At 45.6% G+C, this 23799-nt stretch overlaps 1 protein-coding gene across 1 annotated transcript in view; it reads left to right on the top strand.

The window, feature by feature from the left end:
- The window catches only part of LOC102419868 (poly [ADP-ribose] polymerase 8), a 128102-nt gene that overhangs the window by 70442 nt on the left and 33861 nt on the right, over positions 1 to 23799 (top strand). Inside the window, 8 exon segments of the mRNA XM_023744176.1 lie at positions 4438 to 4527; positions 5142 to 5212; positions 6759 to 6836; positions 7594 to 7688; positions 14832 to 14892; positions 15301 to 15391; positions 21856 to 21922; positions 23012 to 23138. Of these exon segments, the coding sequence (XP_023599944.1) occupies positions 4438 to 4527; positions 5142 to 5212; positions 6759 to 6836; positions 7594 to 7688; positions 14832 to 14892; positions 15301 to 15391; positions 21856 to 21922; positions 23012 to 23138 (680 nt within the window).

The following is a 23799-nucleotide window of genomic DNA, read 5'->3' as shown; positions in this document are numbered from 1 at the left end:
TTTATCAACTTCTTGTTTGGCGTTTATTGAGAGATCCTATATGCTTTCTGCTTTGAATAACAAGATGACAAGTTATATTAGCAGATATCTTAATATGGATCTATAAGAATTATGTGCATTTTGTCATGTAGTTTGTTATTAAAGACTGAATTGATAAAGGAATTAAACTTTTTTTGGCATTTTCTAGAACTTGCAAGCAAATCTTTCTGAGCCTGGTACCCTTTGAAGGATGGTTCTGGGGCAGTTGTCTTATTTGTCTGCCATCACCGATCATTGATCTGTTCTGTTTTTCTCTTTCTCTTTAACACGTGTTCTCGAAAGCCTACTGTATTGGTGAAATGTCCAGATTTTTAGCAAGAAGATTGTTAGCATACAGCCTATACATCTAAAGTCTTCCTCTTCTCTGCATTTATTTCTCCTTTCTCTTGTTTTATGTTTGTTCTTGTCTTTTTCCCCCTTTGACCAATTCTTCTGCTAATTTCCCTCAGGCTTCCCCCGCCCTTTCCTGGGTTATCTGGTTCAATGATTAGCTCGTCATCTAAGTTTAAAAATAGGGAATTTTCTTTGCCCCGTGGAAATGTGTCCGCAGAATCCTTCAAATTCAGGATTATGCGACCCTGTGTATTCTTTAGGAACAGATTTGTCATTTTATAATATTAATATATTAAGTAGCCTGTGCCATGTTTGAAACTCCTTTCATAGTTTGCTTTAGAGAAAATGAATATTGAGGAGGGTCTTTACTGAGTCTTAGGTGTACATAATCGCATGTAAATGAGTGGAATACTAAACGCTATGCTGGTTCTTCAAAATACAGGGAAGGAATAGAGCAGCCTTCTGCTCACTGTCCTCCTCTGTGGAATCTGCATTGTAGCTTGTGTTTTAAAGGTAAATGTCAGTCCTGGGTGATGGGTTTGCTATAGCAGAACAGCAGACTCTTTCTCATCACCCCCCCGCCCCCCCCAGGATTATGGATTCTTTTGTCCCTTTTACATGTTCTACAGGGTATTGCAATCGCTGAGGGACAATATTTGCTACTAAAAGATAAAGCATTGATTTTTAGATTCAGTCAGTTTCACCACTACTAACTGTAGTATTACTATTTTAATTACTTACGTAATTTGAGCAAGTTAATTTCTCCGAGCCTGGGTTTCCTCGTCTTTAAAAGAGGGACAATACATTGTCCAGCATCATCTTGTTTGCATCAACATACACTGGCCTCGCACACACACGTGCAGATTTTGTTACAGCAGTTATACCTGTTTAAGAAACTTGGGTTTTGATCAAGCTAAAAAAAAAATAAATAAGAGGGATAATCATTGTTTGGCTTGGGGATTGACCTGAATGTTACATCTTATATTCAGGGGAAATATCCATATTCTAACAACAGTGTGATTTCATTTAGAATTATTTCTCTTAAATCACATAGGGATGAATAATGGAGTGACTTGGCCTAATGATGCTGCCGTTGAAATAAAATAAAAGCAACCGTTTAAGCGATCCTTTTCCATAGCTCCCGCTCATCTGCGCACATCCCGGTCATGCTCGCATGGTCTGGGGGGAGGGGAAGAGAACATGGTCCTACTCTCCACAGCCTTTCAGAGGGATCTATAGGACCTCGGCACGTACACGTCACAGAACCTCATGGTCCTCAGCACGTACACGTCACAGAACCTCACGGTCCTCAACAACAGTTTTAAGATAAAACAGCTGGCAGCTCTCGAGTCACGTGGGAGAATTCCCGGGAAGGGGTTTGAGTTGGGAAACATTCTCCTCTGCCACTGACCCGTTCTGTTGCCTTGAGCGGTCCCTCACCCTTTTACGTCCCACGTTTCCACGTCTGAACAAGATGGTGACAGTGTAACAGGTGTCGCACAGTGTGAGGAGGATTCAGAGATCACATCTAAACAGCCACAAGAGGACACGTGGGCTCTGTGCCTCGGAGCCCCTCCTCTGTGTCATCCGACCGCCGTGGCCCAGGCCACAGGATGAACAGGCAGACGGAAGCAAGGTCTGGGTTTGAGGGGCTTTGTCTGTTTCTGACTTGGGCGTACCTTTGTGAGCTGGCCTATTATATTGCAAAGGCGATTTAATATATATTGTCATGGAACCTGAACACGTGGTTGGTTTGCATAAATGAAGCCAAAAACAGAAATCAAAAGTGTTTTAGTGCCTACGTCCTACCCCGAATACAAACTGGTGAAAGTCTCTTAGAAAACGGTATGTTTAATACGTCATCCTGTTCTTCAGCATGATGCAACGTGTGTTCATTAAACTGCATTCTATTTTCTTTTTTAAAAAATATGTCTTTATTGATTTTAGCAAGAAAAGAAGGGAGAGAGAGAGGGAGGGATAAGGGAGGGAATGAGAGACAGAGAGAGAGAGAGAGGGAAACATGGATGTGAGAGAAACATCAATTGGTTGCTTCCCACACACCCATTCTGGGTACCGAACCCAAAACCTGGGCATGTGCCCTGACTGGGAATCAACCAGCGACCTTTCAGTGCCCGGGACATGGCTCAACCAACTGAGCCACACCGGCCAGGGCCAAACTGTATTTTCTTGGGTCAAATCTGACTGCCTTCCAGTGACAACACTTTGCATAAGCCGTTCCATCCTATGTCCCCGTTTTATGAAACAAAGTTGTGATTTACTTGCCTTTTGATGCTTTAGGCAAACCTTCCTCCCTCCGTGACTCTGAGATATTGCAGGCGGCTGTGCCCGCCTCTCGGATGGCTCTCTGTCTCCCCTGGTCGCTGCTCAGCGGTTCCTTCTGTTGCCTTAATGCTTCCTTTCTATTCTCCTTTTCTCCACAAGCTTGCTGCAAGGAGTCCGCTGTGCACAGGGAAGAACTAGTTAAGTCTATTCAGAGGCAGATAGCTTTGAGTCAGTAGGACTCTTGATGAGGGTTAAAGAAATTTAAACACTGGCTTGAATGGAGGGCTCTTTGCATCCTTTCCTGAAAGCCCAAGATTCTGGGCAGAAGAGACTCCAGATAAGCGGTCTCAACTAATGAGGAGAAAAAACAAATTTGTGTCAAATCCGTTCCTTAGTCTGTGGTTCCACTTGTGAAACAGGAAACTCACATGATGCTGCGTGAAAATGAAATAAGGCAGAATTCATCATGAAAACAAATCGAAGTAACGAGGCCGACCTTTTTGGTTTCAAATCTAATCCATGTACATGCACGTGGCCTCTCTCCTTTCTGAATAACCGTCTCAGCCTTATGTCTACTGAGTCTTGTGTGGCTGGGCTGTGAGTTCGTGGGACTATCTTTCCTCGCTGCTCACGGTCTAAAAACAGTACAGATGTTTCTTTGGAAAGAAAGTGATGACTTAGATATCTGTCAACTAAAAAGCATGTTCTCACTGCACTGACACAATATTATGAAAACTTGGCTGGAGATCTTTGATTGTGTTTCTAATCTAGACAGTCACCATATTGTCATTCCCCTCGCAAAAATTAATACAGGCTTCTGTTTATTGTGTGTAAGGGATATTCTGTACCTCTGTTTTTATATTTGTAATTCATATATTTTATACATCATTCAGCGTAGTATGGGGCCATTATTATTGAATTGATAACATGTTTGTTAAATAGCTGTCTCACTTATGTCCTGTGATCATCAGTGAGCAAAGTAGGATAAACAGCTCTGTGTTCTGTTGAGTTAGCATGTACTTGAAAATCAGGATTTATCAGGAAAAGTCCTAAATTTATAAAAAATATTTTCCCAGAGGAAACAAAAAATGCATAAGAAACAGAGACCCTGTGTAGTAATGAAGTGTCCTGTGCATTTCACTTGTGTTGTACTATTTAGATGAAGTTAATTTGTGGAAGAAGAATTGGGAGACTTCGTATCAATTCAAGAACATACCTTATTTTCGTAAAGCATATGGTTGTCTAACCACTATGCTGTACACCTGAAGCCAGTACAAAGTAATATGAAAATAAACCGTCATTGAAACATAAAAATTAAGAAAAAGAAACAGTACATATGTTAGAGTGACACGAGGGATCTGATTTACAACAGAAGTTTTGTCTCAGACTCGTTAGTGACTTAATGTGGAGTCTTTTGGGGGCACCTGGGGTCCTGGTGAGCTTCCTCCCTCCGCTCTGCTTCCTGCGTAGAGAGTGGCACCGGGAAGGCCCCTGCTCAGTGAGTTGGGGCAACCTGTTGCATCCAAATGATTCGTTGCCACAGATGGGCCATTTTAGATGGATGTGGGCAGTGTCTGTCCCAAAGTCTGTATTTCCCTAGGAGGTGCCATTCACAATGAGTTTACACATTCATTGGCAATTTACTTCATTATTTTCTGACTTATTAGAACAACAGTGTGTGCTTCATGAGTGTTAGAGGTGATGTGGATATAACTTTATACTTTTATAAAGGATGTACTTTTTCAAGTTACTATGCCTTTAATTGTCTATACTTCTTTGCAGATAATACCTACGTGTCAAGTTCAGAAAATGATGAAGATGTGTTAGTTACTACAGAGCCAATTCCAGTAATTTTTCACCGAATAGCAACAGGTAATAGGAATACACTGTTTTTTGTCTTAGGTTAATATTTATTTGGTTATTAGGTAGCTTTGTGTTTTGGTTTCCTTGAGCCCATGTAACAGATAGTAAATCTTTAGCATTTAGAAATCTGGTTCTCCATCCAAATTTTCTATCTCAAGGGCTTTAGTTTGTTTTTTGACAGTTGTTTAAGTGCATACATTTATAGTACTTTTAAAAAAGTTTTGTTTAACGGTATTATGTTGATATTTGTTTTTTTTTTAAATCTTTTCATGCATAATGACACTGCTAGACAAACTGAATATTTATTTAACCAGCCTACTCGAGGCATTGTAGATCACATGATATATATATATATATATCGAGAGCTGAAAGCATCTGTATAGTGGCATTTCGGTTTGACCATATTTTTAAAAGCATCTGTATAGTGGCATTTTACTTTGACCATATTTTTATGAGCAATGAAAAATCAGAATAGCTTGTTATTATGTAACTCCCCAACATAATGTAATTTCAGAATCTTCTTGCAAAGGAATCACCTAAGAGGTATTTTTATGCTGAAACTTATGAATGTGTGTTAATAGTATACTAAAAACTAAAATGATTTTTTAATTTATAACTTTCAGAATTAAGGAAAACAAATGACATTAACTGTTGCTTATCCATAAAATCCAAATTACAGAAGGAAAATGGGGAGGTATGTAAATTATATTTTGTATTTATTTTAAGTTTGCTGTGTATTTGTAGTCAGCATCATCATTGTTATTTAGGCTAAGGTTGCAAATAGTGAAGGAAGCTCAAACCCCGGGTCTTCGGGACTCATTGTGCGGGAAAGGGAATGGCCTAAATGAGCTTAGTTTACGGGGGGACAGAGGGGAATGGGACTTAGGAACCTCAGGGATTTAATTCCAAGCAAATAGAAACCACTCCTTCTCCTGTCTGAGTCTCAAAAAACTCTTTTTCTGGGGATATGGCACGATTTCCACTCCCACCGGCGACGGACTAGACGAGGACTCCCCCCTCCTCTAACAACGACACCTGGTTCCACGGGTGGAAGTGACCCTTCAGCTGAGGTAGCAGAGAGTGTGGGTACGGCTTCCTGTTATTCTCGCCGTGTTAACAGCAGCGAACAGCAGACTCACCCTTAGAAAACGTTACCTGAAGCTGTGAATACTGGGGCATTACACAGACAATCAGTGCAATGGAGCCATCGGTTCTTGGCTTTTAAAACTATGCACTCAACACAACGCTTTTAAAGTTGTAGGGTTCGTCCTGTTCATCCCTATCCACCCTGCGCACCACTGCGTTAGCAGTACGGTGACTAACACCAAAAGCTGGAGCATTCCATCAAACCCAGGTGCTCGTTCCCAGGTTTTTGTTTTCCTAAAGAGTTTGAAATTTGGGCTGGAGATTCAGGGATGATTATAAGACATTGGGCTAATAGACTCGTATGTCTGAAGGAAGCCACCTTCCTTCTTCTTATTTTAACGGAGCTGGGAATAGGGATAGTAACTGTTGGTAACCATGAGTTCATTCAGATGAATTTCCATTGTTTGTACTTTAGACACATTACAGATGTGGTTTAGTTAATTAGAAACTCAACCTTCAAGTTCAAGCAAATTTAATTAAATATCCTTTTGCATCTGAAATTGAAAGCAGTTTCTGTGTTCTGAAAGGTCTTTTTTATAATGTGATTCATATTTATTTTCATAATTTGATTTTTTAATTATTGGATTCAGAGCGTCTTTTCTTTCATACCATTGTGTAGAGTTGGCAGTGGGAGTGAGGACCGCCTGTGATAATAATGCTGAGAACCTTTTTAATAAAAATATTGAATCAGTGCAAATGAAAGCACTACAAAATAATACCGAATGCAAACTGCAATTGAAAAATAAAACTTAAAAAATTGAATCAGCATGAGCTTGTCAGCTGTTTTATCAGCACAAATTCAGAGTAGTAATTGCTTATATATAGTTTCTTATATAGACGCAACACATTAAGTTGTACACATCAGAATAAGCAAAGTAGAACTTTAGAGGAATATGTGCATAGAGCTTAGTGAACTCCCCACACCGTCTCCTCCTGTCTGTTGTGTTCTTGGCTCAGACGCACCAAGAATGTTCTCCCGTAAAACCCGGGGGACGTGCAGAGACCCACCTGCTATGGCCGCTTGCTCCTTTCTTTTCAGGAGGCAAACTCGTCTGACACTGAAATAAATTGTCTCCTTGCTCTGTTCTTTTAAGGAGTCGAGACAAAATAGTGCAGTGGAAGAAGACTCGGAAGGGGATAACGACTCTGAGGAGTTCTATTATGGAGGACAGGTAGGCGCCCGGGGTCCCCGGCACCCGCTGTCCACGCAGCGATTCCGCCCGTGTCCCGTGGACGTCTGTGCCTGCGCTCCGGAAGCCCCGCGTGGCCTTCAGAGCCTGTGGCTGACGAGGGCACCCGTACGGCTCGTCTCGTTCTCCTGTCCGACGCTTTTCAGAAGCTAAGGTGGCTCTTGCCGTTCTCCGACTGTCATCGTTCATGGACTTTGACACTGTCTTACTTCATGGTCGTGACTTTACACACGGCACTTCTTATGCTTTTGATTTACGGTTCTTAAGCACACGGTGCTTGGTCCGTATTTTGAGATGATGACAGCTCTAACAAAGCATGGATTGGCTCTCAAAAGAAATTTCAATCGTTGTACTGTTGATACTTGGCTCTGTTGACTAATGAGTTTGCCGACCACTGCACTAGACGTACAGTGGGGCCTTGACTTACGAGTTTAATTCGTTCTGAGACAGAGCTCGTTAAGGAGCTCATTAACTCAAATTACTCTATCAACTCAATGCAAAAAATCGGCCGAGAGACAGCTGGTATCTCAAAAAACTCGTTAGTCGGGACACTCCTAAGTCAAGGCCCCACTGTATGTGAGCCTAAGCACTTGGGAGGATATACAGCCGAATTACCTGTGTGTGTAAGCGAAGGTGCCAGAGGAAGTGCCACCTCCAGAGCTGCGCAAGGAGTGGATGGCTGGGGGTGGGTTCTGTTGACACACGTCCTCACCTGGCCCCTCTGACCCCCTCCCCGCAGGTGAACTACGACGGGGAGCTGCACAAGCACCCGCAGCTCGAGGCCGACCTGTCGGCGGTCCGGGAGATCTACGGGCCGCACGCGGTTTCTCTCAGGTAAACTGACGCCGCGGGGAATGAAAGTGACACCCGTTCGGTCAGGCATGGGGGCCTCTGTGGGAGTTATTTCAGTGGACGTTTTCTTGGGCTCAATGATATTGGAAAATATTGGGGAGATTCTAGCATGTTCCTGCGTGTACAGGATGGCATCTTCGTGCCTATATGGGTTGTGCGTTTATTGTACGTAGTTTAAGATTCCATCGACTGCATTCAAATTCGTTAGTTAGGAGAGCTAGTTTTGGTAAAACCTCAGTCTTAAGTCGTGTCAATCAGTTCTGATGATAGATTGGGCCAGCTGGGCCCACGCTGTTACCGTAACACTTCCACGCGAACAATACAAGGAAATAACGCTTGCCCACTGCAATACAAGGAAATAACGCTTGCCCACTGGTAACCACGTCGCACCGGACTCTGCGACCTGGCCCCTCAGAACCAGGAAGGAAAAACCCTCCTAGACACGCACAGTGTTTATCTGAAGGGCATGCATTTTATTCTGCGTCACCTAGTATGTTCTTTGGTGACACATTTCTAGACCGTTTTTACTCGTTTTCATCATCCAGAAGAGCCCACCCTCCTTCTTGGCCTCTCTTTTCCCTCCTTGATGTAAGAAGACCCCCTGTACACCCTGGGGGTGCCCTCCCACGAGCCAGCTCGACGGCGGCAGGTTCCGGGTCTTTGCCCACAGGCTCGTCTCCCAGGCCCGTGGGCTCCAGGCCCCCCCGGCCTTCCCCCCCAAACCCGAATCGGTCCAGCCAGGCTTCTTCCACTTGACTCTGGCCATTTGCACAGCCGTTTTCCCCCTCAGCCCCACTATAGTGTTCACTCGGGCCCCTGCCAGCACGCAGCTCTGCCTGGAGCCTCCTGGGCGCTCCCATTGCACTGGGCTCGGCCCTCACTCCCTGTCCTTCTCACGCCTGCAAGGTTTCGCTTTACCTCCTCCCCTCGAGACTGAATTCTGTGGGTGCTGGAGCGATGCCCGCTTCTGGTGTCTGCTGTATTTTGGTTGGATTTCAGTCCTGCTTGCATCCTGGCATTTGGTGTAGCGTGGGCCTGTCTGAAACTCAGGCTGTGGGTGCTGGGCGGTTCCCAGTGGCCGCCTCTGTGCCCTGGTTCCATTCCCTTCCCTGGACACAGCCAGGTTTTGAGATCGAACGAGCACTTTCCGTGGGGAAGTGCAGCAGCGGCAGTTGCTCCCTAATTCCAAAGGCTTCGCCTGAACTGCAGAGGCGGAAGCCCAGACCCCCTGCAGCCGCGGAGCTGGGGCTGTACACCCAGACCCCTCCCTCCCGCCTCCCGAGCCGAAATGGAGCGAGAGTGACTATATGGGAAAAGCAGATCTTTACAATTGTCCAAGTTTTAGCAAATGAGCTGCGATCGTTTCACTGCTGATCCTGCCCGTGGCTCCGGGGAGGGCTGTTCTGTGAGTGTTTTAGAGTGAGTAAGCGAAGGAGGCAGTGGGAACGATCAGCAAGTCGTCCAAAACAATGACTAACCTCTTAACTTCAGTTGGACTTTGCTTGAAAGCTTAAAACTCTGATTGCAGTAACGTAACCCCCTCCCCCACTGAAAGGAAAAAGCCGGTGGGACAGGATTAACCGTACAAGACGGACTTCGGCATCTTCCTTTGAACACGTGGTCTTGTTGGAGGATGACCTTGGCCTATGTTGACTGCTTTCATAGGTCAGAACTTCTAAAAACACCTTATTTCCATGCTGCCTAGACCTCAGTTATACTGTCACACATACATGGCATTGTTTGTGTTTTCTCTCAGCAAGCATTTATGAAACACCTAGGATAATCTCTCCCAGTATTTCCCATTATTGATAAGATTATGGATACTGTATCAACTGTTGAAATTAGATAAGTATTTGGGACTTTATTTAAATGAAGTCATAAATGGTTGTGCTTGTCCCCCACCCCTGCTTATGTCACTTATCCATTTTGATCCCATTCAAATCTCCATGAATGCAGGCCATGTTCTCGCCTGCTCCAGATTTCCTCTAGATTCTCTCCAGCTCCAGAGGGTGTTTCCAGAATAAACAGCCTCCCAGAGGCCTGATGACGTGCAGGTGACTCCGCAGGATGAGTGTGATTTGCTCAGATGAGAAGGGATGTAACCGTCTGGTCCCAGACACTGAGGGCTGGACACGTGGGAAGGGGAGGGTCAGGCCTCAGGTCTGGGCCCATCTTCTTTGCGAGGTTCCGAGTCTATTGAACACAAGCTGTTCTAATGAGCTGTTCTTTCACTTAATTGAGGTTTATAAGAACTTAATGGAGTTTGAAGAGCAAAAGTACCTCAATATGCATAATAGGCTATTTGGTGTCTTTTTTTTTTTTTTTTTTTTAATGCGACATCTAATGAGGGGCAGCTAAGCACCTCTGAGTTCTCTGTAAGAGCCATTCGCCTCCATGGAGGCAGACCTGTCGGGAAAGGGTGAAGGGGGGACAGGAAAAGCGCCTGAGGATGCATCCGTGAGAGTCGGTTCTCTCCGCCCCGCCCAGCCGTGTCCCTAGCAGCGCTGGTTGTGCGGAGCCACCCTCGTGAGTGGGTGACAGCTCTGACTCGGCTCCTGAGGGACAAAGGTCCGTGTGGACGTGATGAACCCGTGACTCGCCTGCACAGGCCTCACCTGGAGCCCTGCTACAGAATGAGGATGTTTCATGTTTTTCAGTGAATTTACCACATAGGCATGTACTCATTAAAAAAAAACCTCGCTTCGTGCCGTCTGAGAACAAGGTGATCAATACCTTTAGGAAGGAAGGACTTACCAGCCTCGGGATTCCCATGGGCCTGAGGAAAGGGATCCTGATCATTTGCCCGCGAGCTTTCAGACTCGCACCCCATATACAGTGCGCTTTGCTCGGAGACTTGCCCCCTCCCCTCAGTTCCAGTAAAAGGAGAATGAATGGGCAAGAATTCTAACACACATTGTCCTAAAAAATACACGTTCATAGGAAAATACGTTCCACATACACGGTGGGCAGAGGAGGCTTACAGTGTGAGCATGTGGAACACGGTTTACTCCTGTGTTGCTATTTAGTCCTTGTCGTATTTTCCATGTGAACAACCATCAGCCTACTCTGCTCACCCTGTTCTTGGATCAATAGGCCACTGAACACCCGGCGTCAGGGGTCAGCCTGGACGCGTGTCGGGTCACAGACCCGCGGGCAGGTCCTCTCGGCCTGAGTTCCAGACGACAGGGCGCAGCGGGTCCTCCTGTGTCCCTCTTGTCTGCACACGTGTTCTGTCCTCCTGCCGTCACCTCCCCCGGGGATAAAGGCAGGCGCGCACGAGGTGCTGTGGGTCCCCGTGAGCCCACGCCGGTCTTCAGGACAGTCAGGCCCCTGGTGTCACAGGTCAGCTGTGCCCGCAACTCACGCAGTCACCCGGGAACGGGGATCGCTGGCATCGGAGAGCAGGGCAGCGCGGGGAGCTGCACACGCAGCGCCCTTCCTGGTGATGCTCTGAGGTGAGGCCTGGAAACCAAGGGGAGTCTAGGGCGGCACCTGCAGCGTCCAGTTAATGGCGAACCCCTAACGCCCGCCTTAACACCCCGCCTGCTCTGCTGCGCGGATGGAGGGCCTTGGGAACCTTTAGTTCTTTTCTTTTCTTTTCTTTTCTTTTTTTTTAAGAACTTGGTAGTGTTAGGAATTGGGAGGATACTGACTTTTAAGAAATCACATAAGGAATGCTTTAATGTTCGCATGGGAGAGGTTGTTAAAAGGCCGTGTGCGCCTTCTGATTCATTTCTTCAGGATAAACTTCTGTGGCAGCGTCTGGACATCTCTCTACGATGAGAAGGACTGTAGATCGGGTCCTTCCTGGTCTGTCTTTCTGGTTTACCCTGTCTGCCTCTCAGCATCCCAGGCCTGCCACCAGCAATGAGTCCACGCAGAATTTATTCTTCCCTGCGCAGCTGGCAAAGATGGGCCAAAAGAGAAAATGCTTTCGATGATGGGGCTGTGGGGAAGGGATCGTGTGAAAACCTGGCTGATTTCATTATAAAGTGTGGTGACCCTTTAAAACAGCAATTAAACACTATACGTAGCGCAATACTCCCAAGTATAGTCAGACCATTTGTTTTGCTCAATAATTCTGGAAATCGTTCTGTGAGAAGACAGACAACGTGCAGATTTTTATCCAGGGAGCTATTTGTCAATATTTTTAGTGTAAAAAAAGAATGGAAAGCAACCTAATGTTGTATTATTCAATTTTATTTATACAAATAGAGCCATTTAAATGTAAATTCAGAGCGGTTTAGAAAAATATTTCACAATATAGAAACAGCACTCATAGAAGAAGTGAAAGAGCAGGACAAAAATCTTTCCATGTTATATTACCCTTAATATTTGTATATATATGCTGTATGATATAGCATGTTACCCTCAGTATATTTTATGTTATATGATATAGCATGTTACCCTTAATATATTCTATGTGTTATATGATATAGAGTATATGGAAGATACGGGAGTGAGGCAGACTCAGAAGGGAGATCTCTGAATGATGGTGTTACAAGTTCCTTTTTGTTTGTTTTTCTATTTCTCATCTGATATAGGAGCCTATATGACCTTTGTAATCAGAAAAAGCACACGTTTTTAGAAAATACATAACACATTTATAAAGTAAATTTCACCCATGACTTACAATTAATATATATGTACTCTTTTTACTTTATTGGTTTTCCTATTTGTGTTTTATTATTAAAAGGCATTTTAGTTCCCATGCTTTTTGGCACTCCACTTGCTCCGTAAGTAGTATATTTGAACATTTCCGCAGGATATGAAATATTTTCATATGCACTTCGTTAGTAACGGGCAGTTGTAAAAAACTGCGTCAGTGTGCGCTGTTCTTTAAGTGTTTCCTTATTCTTCAATATTCATCTCCCCCTGGATTTCTGCTGTCACGTACGTTTTCTAGGTGGGAGTCGGCGCCTGCTGTGATTGTGGGGATGGCTGTGGTCCCGGCTCCCTCCCCCGGAGAGTCTTGGAAAGGCCTCGGCAGTCTGTGCCCCCATCACATCTCCGGGCGCTCTCTTTCTCACGCCTCACTGTGCATAGTCACTTCTTACGTTTACAATTAACGTGCCAGAGGTCAGGGTCAAAACATCATGGCCACTGGCTGCGGCCCTGCCTGACAGCCCCTGAGCTTCAAATGGTGGGCGCTTTTTTAAAGGGTTGTGGGGGGGAACCACATGGCCAGCAAGGAGAATGCGTGGCAGCGAGTCTGTGTGGCCTGAAAGCCTGGAAGAGTTACCATCTGGCTTTTCCAGGGAAGTTTGCTGAATCCAGAACAAGAGGCACAAAAGAAATGGTTCAGGCGCTTGCGCCTTAGTCTTGTCTTCGTTTCCGTCTAATTTCATAACTAAATTGACATATTTTTATATCTCAATTTGCATATGGTTATAAAGGTTCTTACTCTGAAAAACACAGATGTTGTGACCCATGCTGTTTTAAAAAATGGCTGCGTGAATAATTTTTAGCCTTCCTTTTAACCTTTAAAAGTATTACTAGGAAAGAATGAAAAGTTCAGTTTTTCAAATCATGAAAATGTGCTCAGTGTTTGCATATATTTTTCAGGGGCGCATGTAGGAAGCGGGGAGGCTAAGCTATTCTACTTAAAATGCTGCAATTTGTCCTCGACCTCAAAAGTGAAAAAACTGCCTGGATTCTTTCATTCATTGAATTACATGAACCATTTAGTCGTTAAAAATGCGTTCTCCGAATCCCGTGAAAGCGCCGCCGTGTTGTACTCTGTTAGCATTACTCGGATGGACGTGTGATACCCTGGCGTTTCATCGCGTACTTAACTACCGTGCTCAGCAGTGTTGAGGTTGGGCATGAACTCACTACCTGGCTTTCCCACTGACATTTAAAAAAGTTTATTGTTGAAAGTATTGGAGGTGTCCCCCTTTCCCCCCACTGACCCCTCCACCTCGCTCCCACCCCTCCCGGGCCTTCACCACACCCTGTCTGTGCCCATGGGTTGGGCAGAGATGCATCTGAGGTCTCCGCTGACTTCTCACCTGCCCTTCGGCAATTTGTCCCTCCCTACACCTCAGCGTTCTCATCTGCAAATGAGGACAGTAGTGGGATGCCTGTGGGAAGGCGATGGTGAGGCCCTAATAGGATCCCCCCTTACTGTCCCACCGGGTTTCCAACACAAATGGTAGGTGATTGAATATTGAGCTGATGAAGCACCTGCATAAGTAAATAGGACACGTGTATTCAAGTCCCAGCTCTGTCTGGAGTGAGGGGGGCTGGCCCGCTCCATCACTTGGGGCCCCGGTTAGTGCATCTGGGAGTGAGTGCATGTGATCACGTGCGTGTGAAGTCCTGAGAGCAGTTCTGGCACAAAGCGCTCACTGGGACTTGACCATTAACTTCTGTCATTTCTGCTCTCTCTACAGTTGGTTCCCTCAGTGGGTGTAGCATGTGTAACCAAAATTTTATAAAAATATAAAACCTAGAGATTAGTATATACGGGGAATAGAAAAACCATTGTTTTTATACTCTTTTGTTAACTTAAAATACGCTGGCTTGTGTCTCTCCCTGGACTGGAAAAAAGTTGGTCTTCATAACATCTTAGTGTGGCACATACCTGTTGTTACTTGTTTTAATGTTGATGTGTCAGACTTTCAGAGCTGCCTGTGAGAACAGTGACAGTTACATGGCAGACACCTCGACCGGTTTCAGAGCCACTGGTGTCTAACACGGAAGGAAAATTCCTAGACACGTTACTGGGACAGTAAACTCCCCCCCCCCCTCACCTGTCAGAAACTCCTTTCAGTCCCTAGAAGCAGTTCTGCGCTCTTAGGGAGCACAGTGAGAGAGACGAGTCAGGTGGGAAGACTAACTTGCTCCAGAGAACAGGGGCGTTCGAACCTGTGAACCAAACAGCTCTTGGATTGACACACGCACGTTCCGGCGGCCAAAGGTGGAAAGTTGTCTGGATGGATCCAGTAGGTCTAGGAGAGGCAGTCCAACCACATGGAGTCAGTTAATTCAGGTCCACAGGCATGTCCGAGCTCTCTGGACATCAGGGACAAGAGCTCATGATTAATTTTTTAATATAAAATAACCTAGGACACCCCGTCTTTTAAGGAAATTGAAAATATTGACGTTAATCTCTGCTTCCAGGGAGTATGGAGCCATTGACGACGTAGATATTGATCTGCATGTCGATGTCAGCTTTCTTGATGTAAGTATCCATTCATGCAACGGGACCGCTACCTTTAAAAAATGCTTATTTTTATGGGAGGAAATCTAATTTTTGCTATAATGCTATTAGTAACAAATTGGCTTTTTCAGAGCAATTTATGAAAAAATACTATGACTGGTTGAAGAAACAGATATATTTGTGTTGGTTTTTAAATATCCTCTGAAATTTACAGTGTCTTAGTACAGTACTTCAGTATTTCTTAAGTTTTCATTTTTATTTTCATGTGAAAAGGCAAAGATTAAAAGTACGTTGGTTTTACGATAATTTGTAAGCCTTAATGATTTATGCATTTCTTCAAAATAAGTTAAAAATATTTTTTAATGGGGAAAATACGTCTAGGCTCTACAAGATGACTAATTCATCTTTAAAATATATTTATTTGCACAGGAGGAGATTGCTGTGGCCTGGGAAGTGATTCGAACAGAACCTATAATTGTCCGACTACACTGCTCACTTACACAGTATTTAAATGGCCCAGGTTGACTTTATTTCTCTCTTATTTTGAGTATTTAGTTGTGCGTTGTGCATTGAACAAGATGACTGTGCATTTGGTAATTCTGAGAGTAATTGCAGCTATCTTGATAATGACATTTAAGTACACTTGCATCCTGACAAAGATGGTTTACTGCCAATATGACTACTAGAAAGAGAAGCACGTACCATTTAGTTGTATAGATTTCAGAAGTTGACAAGCGTCTGTGAAATAAGCACATTAGTACCGAAAAGAGAACTTTGCGTATAGTAGAAGCTCAAATTCTGTCTCTGATCCTGAGATTTAATGTTAATGTATGTTTCTCTCACCTCTGAATCCTGATGAACTCAGCCTCAGTGTAACATATTTCTGGTTTTGAAAATGGAGATCATCATAATAGTTTTTGTACTGTGGTCCCTTAACCGATGACTTTGCTGTTTCTCAAATGACAGCTGTTTACGCCAAAGGACCCTGCTATAAATCTTTGCGAGACTTACTGGATTAAATTCCTTTTCCCCCGCCTACTAACTTAGGCGCACCTGCACACACACCCCGACACACACCGGTTCTCTGCTGCTGCCTGACAAACCGCTCCAAAACGCAGTGGCTTAAAACAGCTCCTCTCTCACCATTCTTCAGGGTTCAGCGGGGCAGCCCCCGCTTGGAGTCGCCCAGGGTTTGCAGTCAGACAGATGGTGGGTGAGGCCCGTGTCATTCAAGGCTCCACTAGGCTGGATGCTCAGGACGCTGGCCTTTCAGATCCGTAGCATTTGTCGCAGGTGTCCCTGCGGAGCTCAGCTGGGGCTCTTGACTGGAGAGTCTACCTTGCAGGTGATTCTTCATGGGGGTTGGGCTTCCTGTAGCCCAGCGGTTCTCAACCTGTGGGTCTCGACCCCTTTGGCGGTCGAACGACCCTTTCACAGGGGTCACCTAAGACCATCCTGCATATCAGATATTTACATGACGATACATAACAGTAGCAACATTACAGTTATGAAGTAGCAACGAAAATGATTTTATGGTTGGGTCACAACATGAGGAACTGTATTTAAAGGGCCAGAAGGTTGAGAACCACTGCTGTAGCCTGATAACGGGTCCAGCGCAAGTGATCAAGAGACACCTGGCCCGAGGCCCGGTGGATCTTCCTCTGTTCTCTGTTCATCAGAGGAAGAGCCCTCCCAGAACCCAGGGCCAGGGCGGAGATGGCCGCTGGCCAGGCTGCTGCCACCCCTCACCTGCCATGCAGGCTCCCGCTGTGGCCTCTGCACCGTGTCCCTCAGGCACGGCCAGGACCTCACACCCACTGTTCCTTTTCACATAAGAAAGAGAGCCATCCTTCCCAGCTTACGAAGTACACAGGAGCAGCTCTCATTCTGAAAATGCTTCCATAGTCACCTCTTTCCTTTAAAAAAAAAAATTTTTTTTGTTGATTTCAGAGAGGAAGGGAGAAGGAGAGAGAGAGAAACATCAGTGATGAGAGAGAATCATGGATCGGCTGCCTCCGCACGCCCCCCACTTGGAAATCGAGTCTGCAACCTGGCAATGTGCCCTGACCTGGAATCGAACCGTGACCTCCTGGTTCATAGGCCTCCGTTCAATCACCGAGCCACACCGGCCAGGCTGGTCACCTCTTTTCCATATTTGTATGACGTGTTCTACTTAAATAAGCAATCCTCAATACAAGTCACAGAGTAAGTTATGTGACTTAATGTTAGGCAAAGACAAATAGATGTTTTTTTCATTTTGTTTATTTCAAATATATATAAAGGTAATAAGAAGAATGATTACTCATAATCCCGCTACGCTGAGAAAACGGTAAATAGTTTGTTTTCCGTACCTGCCTGGTTGGCTTGCATAAATTGGCATTGAGTTACGCATCGTCATGTCCTCAGCCTCTCCTCTAGTCACTAAACCTTCCAAAACGGGGTGATTTGTGGTATCTGCGCAGTGTTCCAGCCTGTCGCTGCGTTCTGCTTTCTTTAGCGATTGAAATGCGCCACTTAGTTTTACTCCGATGGTGGTGAAAGGAAAAGAAGCCCTTGTCAGAGCGTGTTTGTTTCTGAGTTATCGGGGTCAGAGCGTGTTTGGTTCTGAGTTATCGGGGTCAGAGCGTGTTTGGTTCTGAGTTACCGGGGTCAGAGCGTGTTTGGTTCTGAGTTACCGGGTCAGAGTGTTTGGTTCTGAGTTACCGGGTCAGAGTGTTTGGTTCTGAGTTATCGGGGTCAGAGCGTGTTTGGTTCTGAGTTACCGGGTCAGAGTGTTTGGTTCTGAGTTACCGGGGTCAGAGCGTGTTTGGTTCTGAGTTACCGGGTCAGAGTGTTTGGTTCTGAGTTACCGGGTCAGAGCGTGTTTGGTTCTGAGTTATCGGGGTCAGAGCGTGTTCGGTTCTGAGTTATCGGGGTCAGAGCGTGTTTGGTTCCGAGTTACCGGGGTCAGAGCGTGTTTGGTTCTGAGTTATCGGGGTCAGAGCGTGTTTGGTTCCGAGTTACCGGGGTCAGAGTGTTTGGTTCTGAGTTATCGGGGTCAGAGCGTGTTTGGTTCCGAGTTACCGGGGTCAGAGCGTGTTTGGTTCTGAGTTACTGGGGGTCAGAGCGTGTTTGGTTCTGAGTTATCGGGTTCAGAGCGTGTTTGGTTCTGAGTTACCGGGTCAGAGTGTTTGATTCTGAGTTACCGGGGTCAGAGCGTGTTTGGTTCTGAGTTATCGGGGTCAGAGCGTGTTTGGTTCTGAGTTACCGGGGTCAGAGCGTGTTTGGTTCTGAGTTACCGGGTCAGAGCGTGTTTGGTTCTGAGTTACCGGGGTCAGAGCGTGTTTGGTTCTGAGTTACCGGGTCAGAGCGTGTTTGGTTCTGAGTTACTGGGGTCAGAGCGTGTTTGGTTCTGAGTTACCGGGGTCAGAGCGTGTTTGGTTCTGAGTTACCGGGGTCAGAGCGTGTTTGGTTCTGAGTTACCGGGTCAGAGCGTGTTTGGTTCTGAGTTACTGGGGTCAGAGCGTGTTCGGTTCTGAGTTATCGGGGTCAGAGCGTGTTTGGTTCTGAGTTACCGGGGTCAGAGCGTGTTTGGTTCTGAGTTACCAGGTTAGGAACAAAACCGGGTCAGTTCACCTGTCCCCCCAACTCCACGCTGAGAGGAGAACGGGCATGCCTTTATGTAGTCTTACCGCCGATGCTCATTTTTAAATATAATCTTCGATTCTAGGCAGGGATTTCCCATCACATTATCTCTTTAAAGACTTGTCATGATTGCCTGGTTTTATAAATATTGTAACGATTGTATGTCAGTTCATGTTTAGGTGGTTTTACCTTCAGTGTCACTTACTTAGTGTTTGAACTCCGCCATCATTTAATTTTTTCATCTCTGTTAGTTGATTTACATATTTAATCGTTTGTAAACCAAAGGAACATGAGGGTTATGCTTTGTCTTTTCACACCTGAGAACGACCCCTTGTCTTGTGAACAAGACCAGCTTGACCAGTATAACCTGATGGGGTCCCAATAGTTCCCCCCAAAAGCAAAAAGGCCCGAGAAAAAATGACGCTAGTTTCTATCTGAAAGTGTTTGAATTTTGTTTCTTTGTAAGAAAACTCTTTTGGTTTTGTTTGTGTTTGTTATATGTATTTACTGGGCTATTTTTTCTCTTCATACGGTTTTCCAATTGATAGACTTAAATCACCTGAACAACTTTGATGAAGTTCTTGGCTGTTCCTCTGCTATCTGCTCGCCCCGATGAGCTTAGACGGGTCTGACGCCTCTGTCTTCCATCTTTTGTCATCTGTCTTAGCCCTTCATCCTTCACCCCGAGAATTTATAACTTTATTTCACTCAGCGAATGTTTTCATGATTCAGCCTTTGATTGAATGTCCCCTCTGTTTTTAATTTGACTCCCATCCTTCCCGATCCTGCTTCCTCTTTCCCATTAATCGCATCCATTTTATTTATGCAACGTTATTCTGAATGTTGTTGGGAGCATAAATCTCGAATCCTCCAAGATGGATTATTTTATTCCCGGAGATGGGGTTTTGCTTCGCTCAGTGTTGAAGCAGGTGTTGAAATGCACTTCTTTCGGAAATTAGTGTGATTTGGGCCTAATTTCTTCCATTAAGAAGACGGAAGAGAGAATCCACACTCCCTGTCCTGTGGGTACAGGAGCTCTGACAGTGGAGGGGGCTGTGACTCTCTCTGTTGATGCCGCACCCCCCCCCCCTGCTCCCTGGCGTCTTCAGGCTTCACGGCTGACCGCTCCCCTGGGCTTCCCCGTCAGACACAGAACCGCTGTGTCTCCCCCTGGGTCCCACCTGTGCCCGCCCTTGGTGTGATGGATGTTGTATGCCTGGGCCCAGTGTCCTTGCCTCAGGCTGGAAAACGTGGTGTGGTTTATGCTCCAGCGTTACCCTCAGGCCAGGCCCAAGCTGAGACTTGACCCTCTTCCTGCCTTCCTCCCCCTCCTCCCACCCCCTATGGTTTCTCTCCTAGGAGCAATGCCATAGTGAACTCCTTACCCCCAAGTCTCCGCTCAGGGTCTAGATGGGGGTCACGGGGCAAGGAAGAGGTCAGCATCTGCTTTGGGAGGAGCCTGCCAGCCCAGCCCTTCGGGGCACTGCCCTGGGCACATGGCTCCGCCCTCCACCTGCCCCTTTTTCCGAGATGTGTTCGCAGTGGTCCGCCTTAGCTTCCTCCTCTTTCAGAGAATGAGGCGTCTGGGGTCAGGGCCCCTTTACATGGTTCCATTCGTTCTATTTGTTGGAAAATTCTGGAAGCATCTCACACGGGGTGGAGTTACTCCAGGCTTCTGCTCCTGTGCCGGTTCCCTAATGGTTAGGGCGAGGCGGGTACAGGCGGTGGCCTTACGTTGTCCTGGGACCACATTTCCCCAGAGGCATCCTCCCTGAGGGGCAGCATGATTTAAAACGGGCGTTAACGTGAAATACAGGACATCAGCAAGAGGCAATGATACTGAAAAGGAACACAGAGCTTATCATTCCAGAAAAACAATTAGGTTTCATTTCACTTTATGACTTGGGTCATTGCAGAAAAATAAAAAAGTAAGGACGTGTCGCTTGGCTGTTTTGTATTGTGTCTTCGAGGGTTTCAGCATTTAGAGTAAAAGTAGCTGGCAGGAAAGGTAGGGCTGATCCGAGGTGTAGGCTGACCTAGTTCAGAGTTCCTTCTGAAAAGCGTGTGTCCCCAGGCTCTGGGAACGTATGAGTAATACCCGTGTGAGCTCCTCTGATGCTATATCTGGGAGTGAACAGGAATGACAAGAACTGAAGAGGTGCACTTCCTTGAAATAAAAAATAAGGATTATTTTCATTGTGCACAGGGAAATGCACTTTAAAAAGACGCTAGTGTTATGCTTTCTATAATGCTGTATGTTTTTTCCAGAATTGCTGGACTATAAGTCTAGTTTCTGACCTTAAGGACAGGGAAGCTTTTACTTTAAAGAGGTAAACAACTAACTTGAAAATGTTTTTCTGTGCAAATCATTCTATTTTGGGTGCCTCTTGTGTTTACACGATCAAGGTTTTAGAATAATTTCCACGTATCTTAAGAAGCCCTTCCCAACCAGAATTATGAGACAAGGAAAAATTGAATGACTTCCACCTTTTTTAAAATATGAAAACACTTTCCGGGTTTTATCTGTGAAATACTCTTTAAAACCATTGAATGATGGGTGGAGGGTGACTTTTCTGAGAGGTTATTAATTTCATACACACAGTTATTAACGCACAGAATTGCGTGTATCTGGTAAAAACATGAAGCCCATGACAGGGCCTGCAGTGAACAGAAGCCGCCTGTGCCTTACTCTCATGCTCCGTTATTTTATTCCAGAAGAAGGGGTACGTATAGCCCTGGCAGGTGGCTCAGTTGGTTGGAGCATCATCCATATACCAAAAAGGTGGCCGGTTCAGTTCCTGGTCAGGGCACATGCCTCGGTGTGGGTTCAACTCCTGGTAGGGGTGCCTACAGGAGGAAACCAGCTGATGTTTCTCTTTCACAGTGATCTCTCTCTGTTTATCTCTATCTCCTTTCCTCTCTAAAAATTAATAAAAACATATTCTTGGGTGAGGATATAATAAAAAGGTGTATGTGCCTCTCTTTTCCACTGAAAGAATGGTGTTCACTGTCCTACACATTGCTATTTACAATTAATATGTTTTTTAAAGATCATTCTTCATTATTATACGCATTATACATTTATATATACACATATTATACCTTAGTATATAGCATAATGATCAAGAATGATGTTCAAGGTATCTGTATAGAAAGCATCAAAGAGATGGATAGCACTGTGTTCCCTATTTCTAAATGTAGAAGAATATTTCTAAATATTCATATTACGTAATGTATACACATGTATGTATCTAGCATTTCTGACATGTACACGCACACACAGAGTTACATCTATTTCTTCCCAGTTTCCTGGCTGGTTGGCTTTCACCTTCATGTGGTGACTGATGTTTCTCTTTTCAGTGCCCACTGTCGATGTCTTTCAGATTTCCACCAAAGAGCGGTTCGGATTGGGGCACCAGCTGAAAAAGTGAGTTTTCCGCAGAATGAGAACTCCATGTCTGTTCAGGGAGCGGGTTCGCACCTGCTCATCGCTGCCCCCATGTGTTCAGTAAGCGCTCTTCCCCGGGCGCCTGGGGAGGAGCTCCCCGCGATGCTGGAGCTGAGTGGGCACTAGGTTGGCAGAGCGATGCTGGAACCCCGGCTCCTCCCGCTGCTCCCCAGGTGGCTCTGATAATACTATTGCAGTGACTTATTTTTTAATATATGTATATATTTATTTTTGGCAGTATTACAGATGTCCCCCATCCCTTCCTTTTGCCCTCCTCCACCCAGCCCTGACCCCCCTCACGCAGGCCTTCACCACACTATTTTCTGTGTCCATGGGCAATGCATATAAGTATGTAAGTTCTTTGGTTTAGATCTTGTCGCAATCTTGGATTTAAAAAACCTTCAAAAATTATGTGTAAAATGAAAACCTTCCCTTGTCCTGAGCTCAGAGGTGAATTTACTACGAGTTGGAATTATGCACCGTTGCCCACGGGTTTACACCTTCTTTTCTCGCTACCTCTACAGCTGAAAAGACCCCAAATGCTTCCTCCCGTCCACGGCAGCCTGAGCTGAGCTCAGCTAACTGGCAGGCCAGGGTGGGGCCGTGGGTCTGAGAGCTGTACGGTCTGGTCAGCTGAGCTGGTTGGGTAAGATCCGAAGGGCAGTGAGAAATTCGTGTTGGCTGAGTGCCAAGAGCCACACCTGTGTTTTTGAACATCACACGCTCACGTATGTCAGTTCGTGTTTGAAAACGCAGGGACGGTCCCTCTGCCATTTCATCACCCAGGCTCACTGGCGGGTGTTGTTTCCTCACTTTATGTGTGACCATGTGCAATGATAGCTGCTTTCTGCGGGTGTCCTGAGAATTAAAGAGAAAATGTCTGCACTTGAGGTTCATATTTTACTTCCTGGAATACTGTCAATTATAAACAAGTAATGGTACCATTTCCTGTTGCCAAGCAGCCTGTGCTGCAAATCACCGAAAAGAACGTGAACAACAAGCAATGCCGAATTGACCTGAAGGGCAAAGTGTTTCGGTTGTTGCTCACATAACGTTTCACTGTCAGAGTTCCTTCTACGTGAATATCCGCCCTGAAGGGCCCACTGCCCCCTGGGAGGTGGACGCAGAGAGGGTGCTGTGGGCCCGTCTCCGGAACAGTGCCGCCCACGCCCACCGGGCGCAGTCCTTCCCGCGGGCAGGGCAGGGGGTCCTGCTCAAACGCACTGAGATCGGTGACCAAATTCCCGCCTCATGATGGTCACTCAGGTTTTTTTTAAAACCCACCATGTTTACAGGTGAAGTGAGCGGTGCTGACGGTGACAGGGGCTGACTTCAGGTTCCTCCGGGAGTCCGCTTCACGGACGTGGTTTATTACTTAGGACCCGACAGCTTTGTTTTTTACTTCCCATAAAGCAGTGGTTCTCAACCTGTGGGTCTCGAACAATGAAAATACATCCTGCATATCAGATATTTACATTACGATTCATAACAGTAGCAAAATTACAGTTACGAAGTAGCAACGAAAATAATTTTATGGTTGGGGGTCACCACAACATGAGGAACTGCATTAAAGGGTTGCGGCATTAGGAAGGTTGAGAACCACTGCAAGAAAACCACATGAGCAAATCCAGTAAAGAGAAATTGACGTTGCTCATATCTTAATAAATAGAATTGTAACTATTAACAAAAGATTTTTCAAACTGCTTCCTGGCAACAACAAAATAATTCAGATTCCCTCAGCCTGGCCTGCGCCCTCTCGCAATCCGGGACCCTCGGGGGCTGTAGCCGTGTGCCAAGTGGCAGGCGGCCTGGGAGGAGCCTGAGTGGGGGCGGGCACCATGCTGCTTATGCTCACC

This window comes from Myotis lucifugus, unplaced genomic scaffold, assembly GCF_000147115.1.
Source record: "Myotis lucifugus unplaced genomic scaffold, Myoluc2.0 scaffold_434, whole genome shotgun sequence".
Lineage (NCBI taxonomy): Eukaryota > Metazoa > Chordata > Mammalia > Chiroptera > Vespertilionidae > Myotis > Myotis lucifugus.
This window is presented reverse-complemented; position numbering and strand designations above follow the sequence as displayed.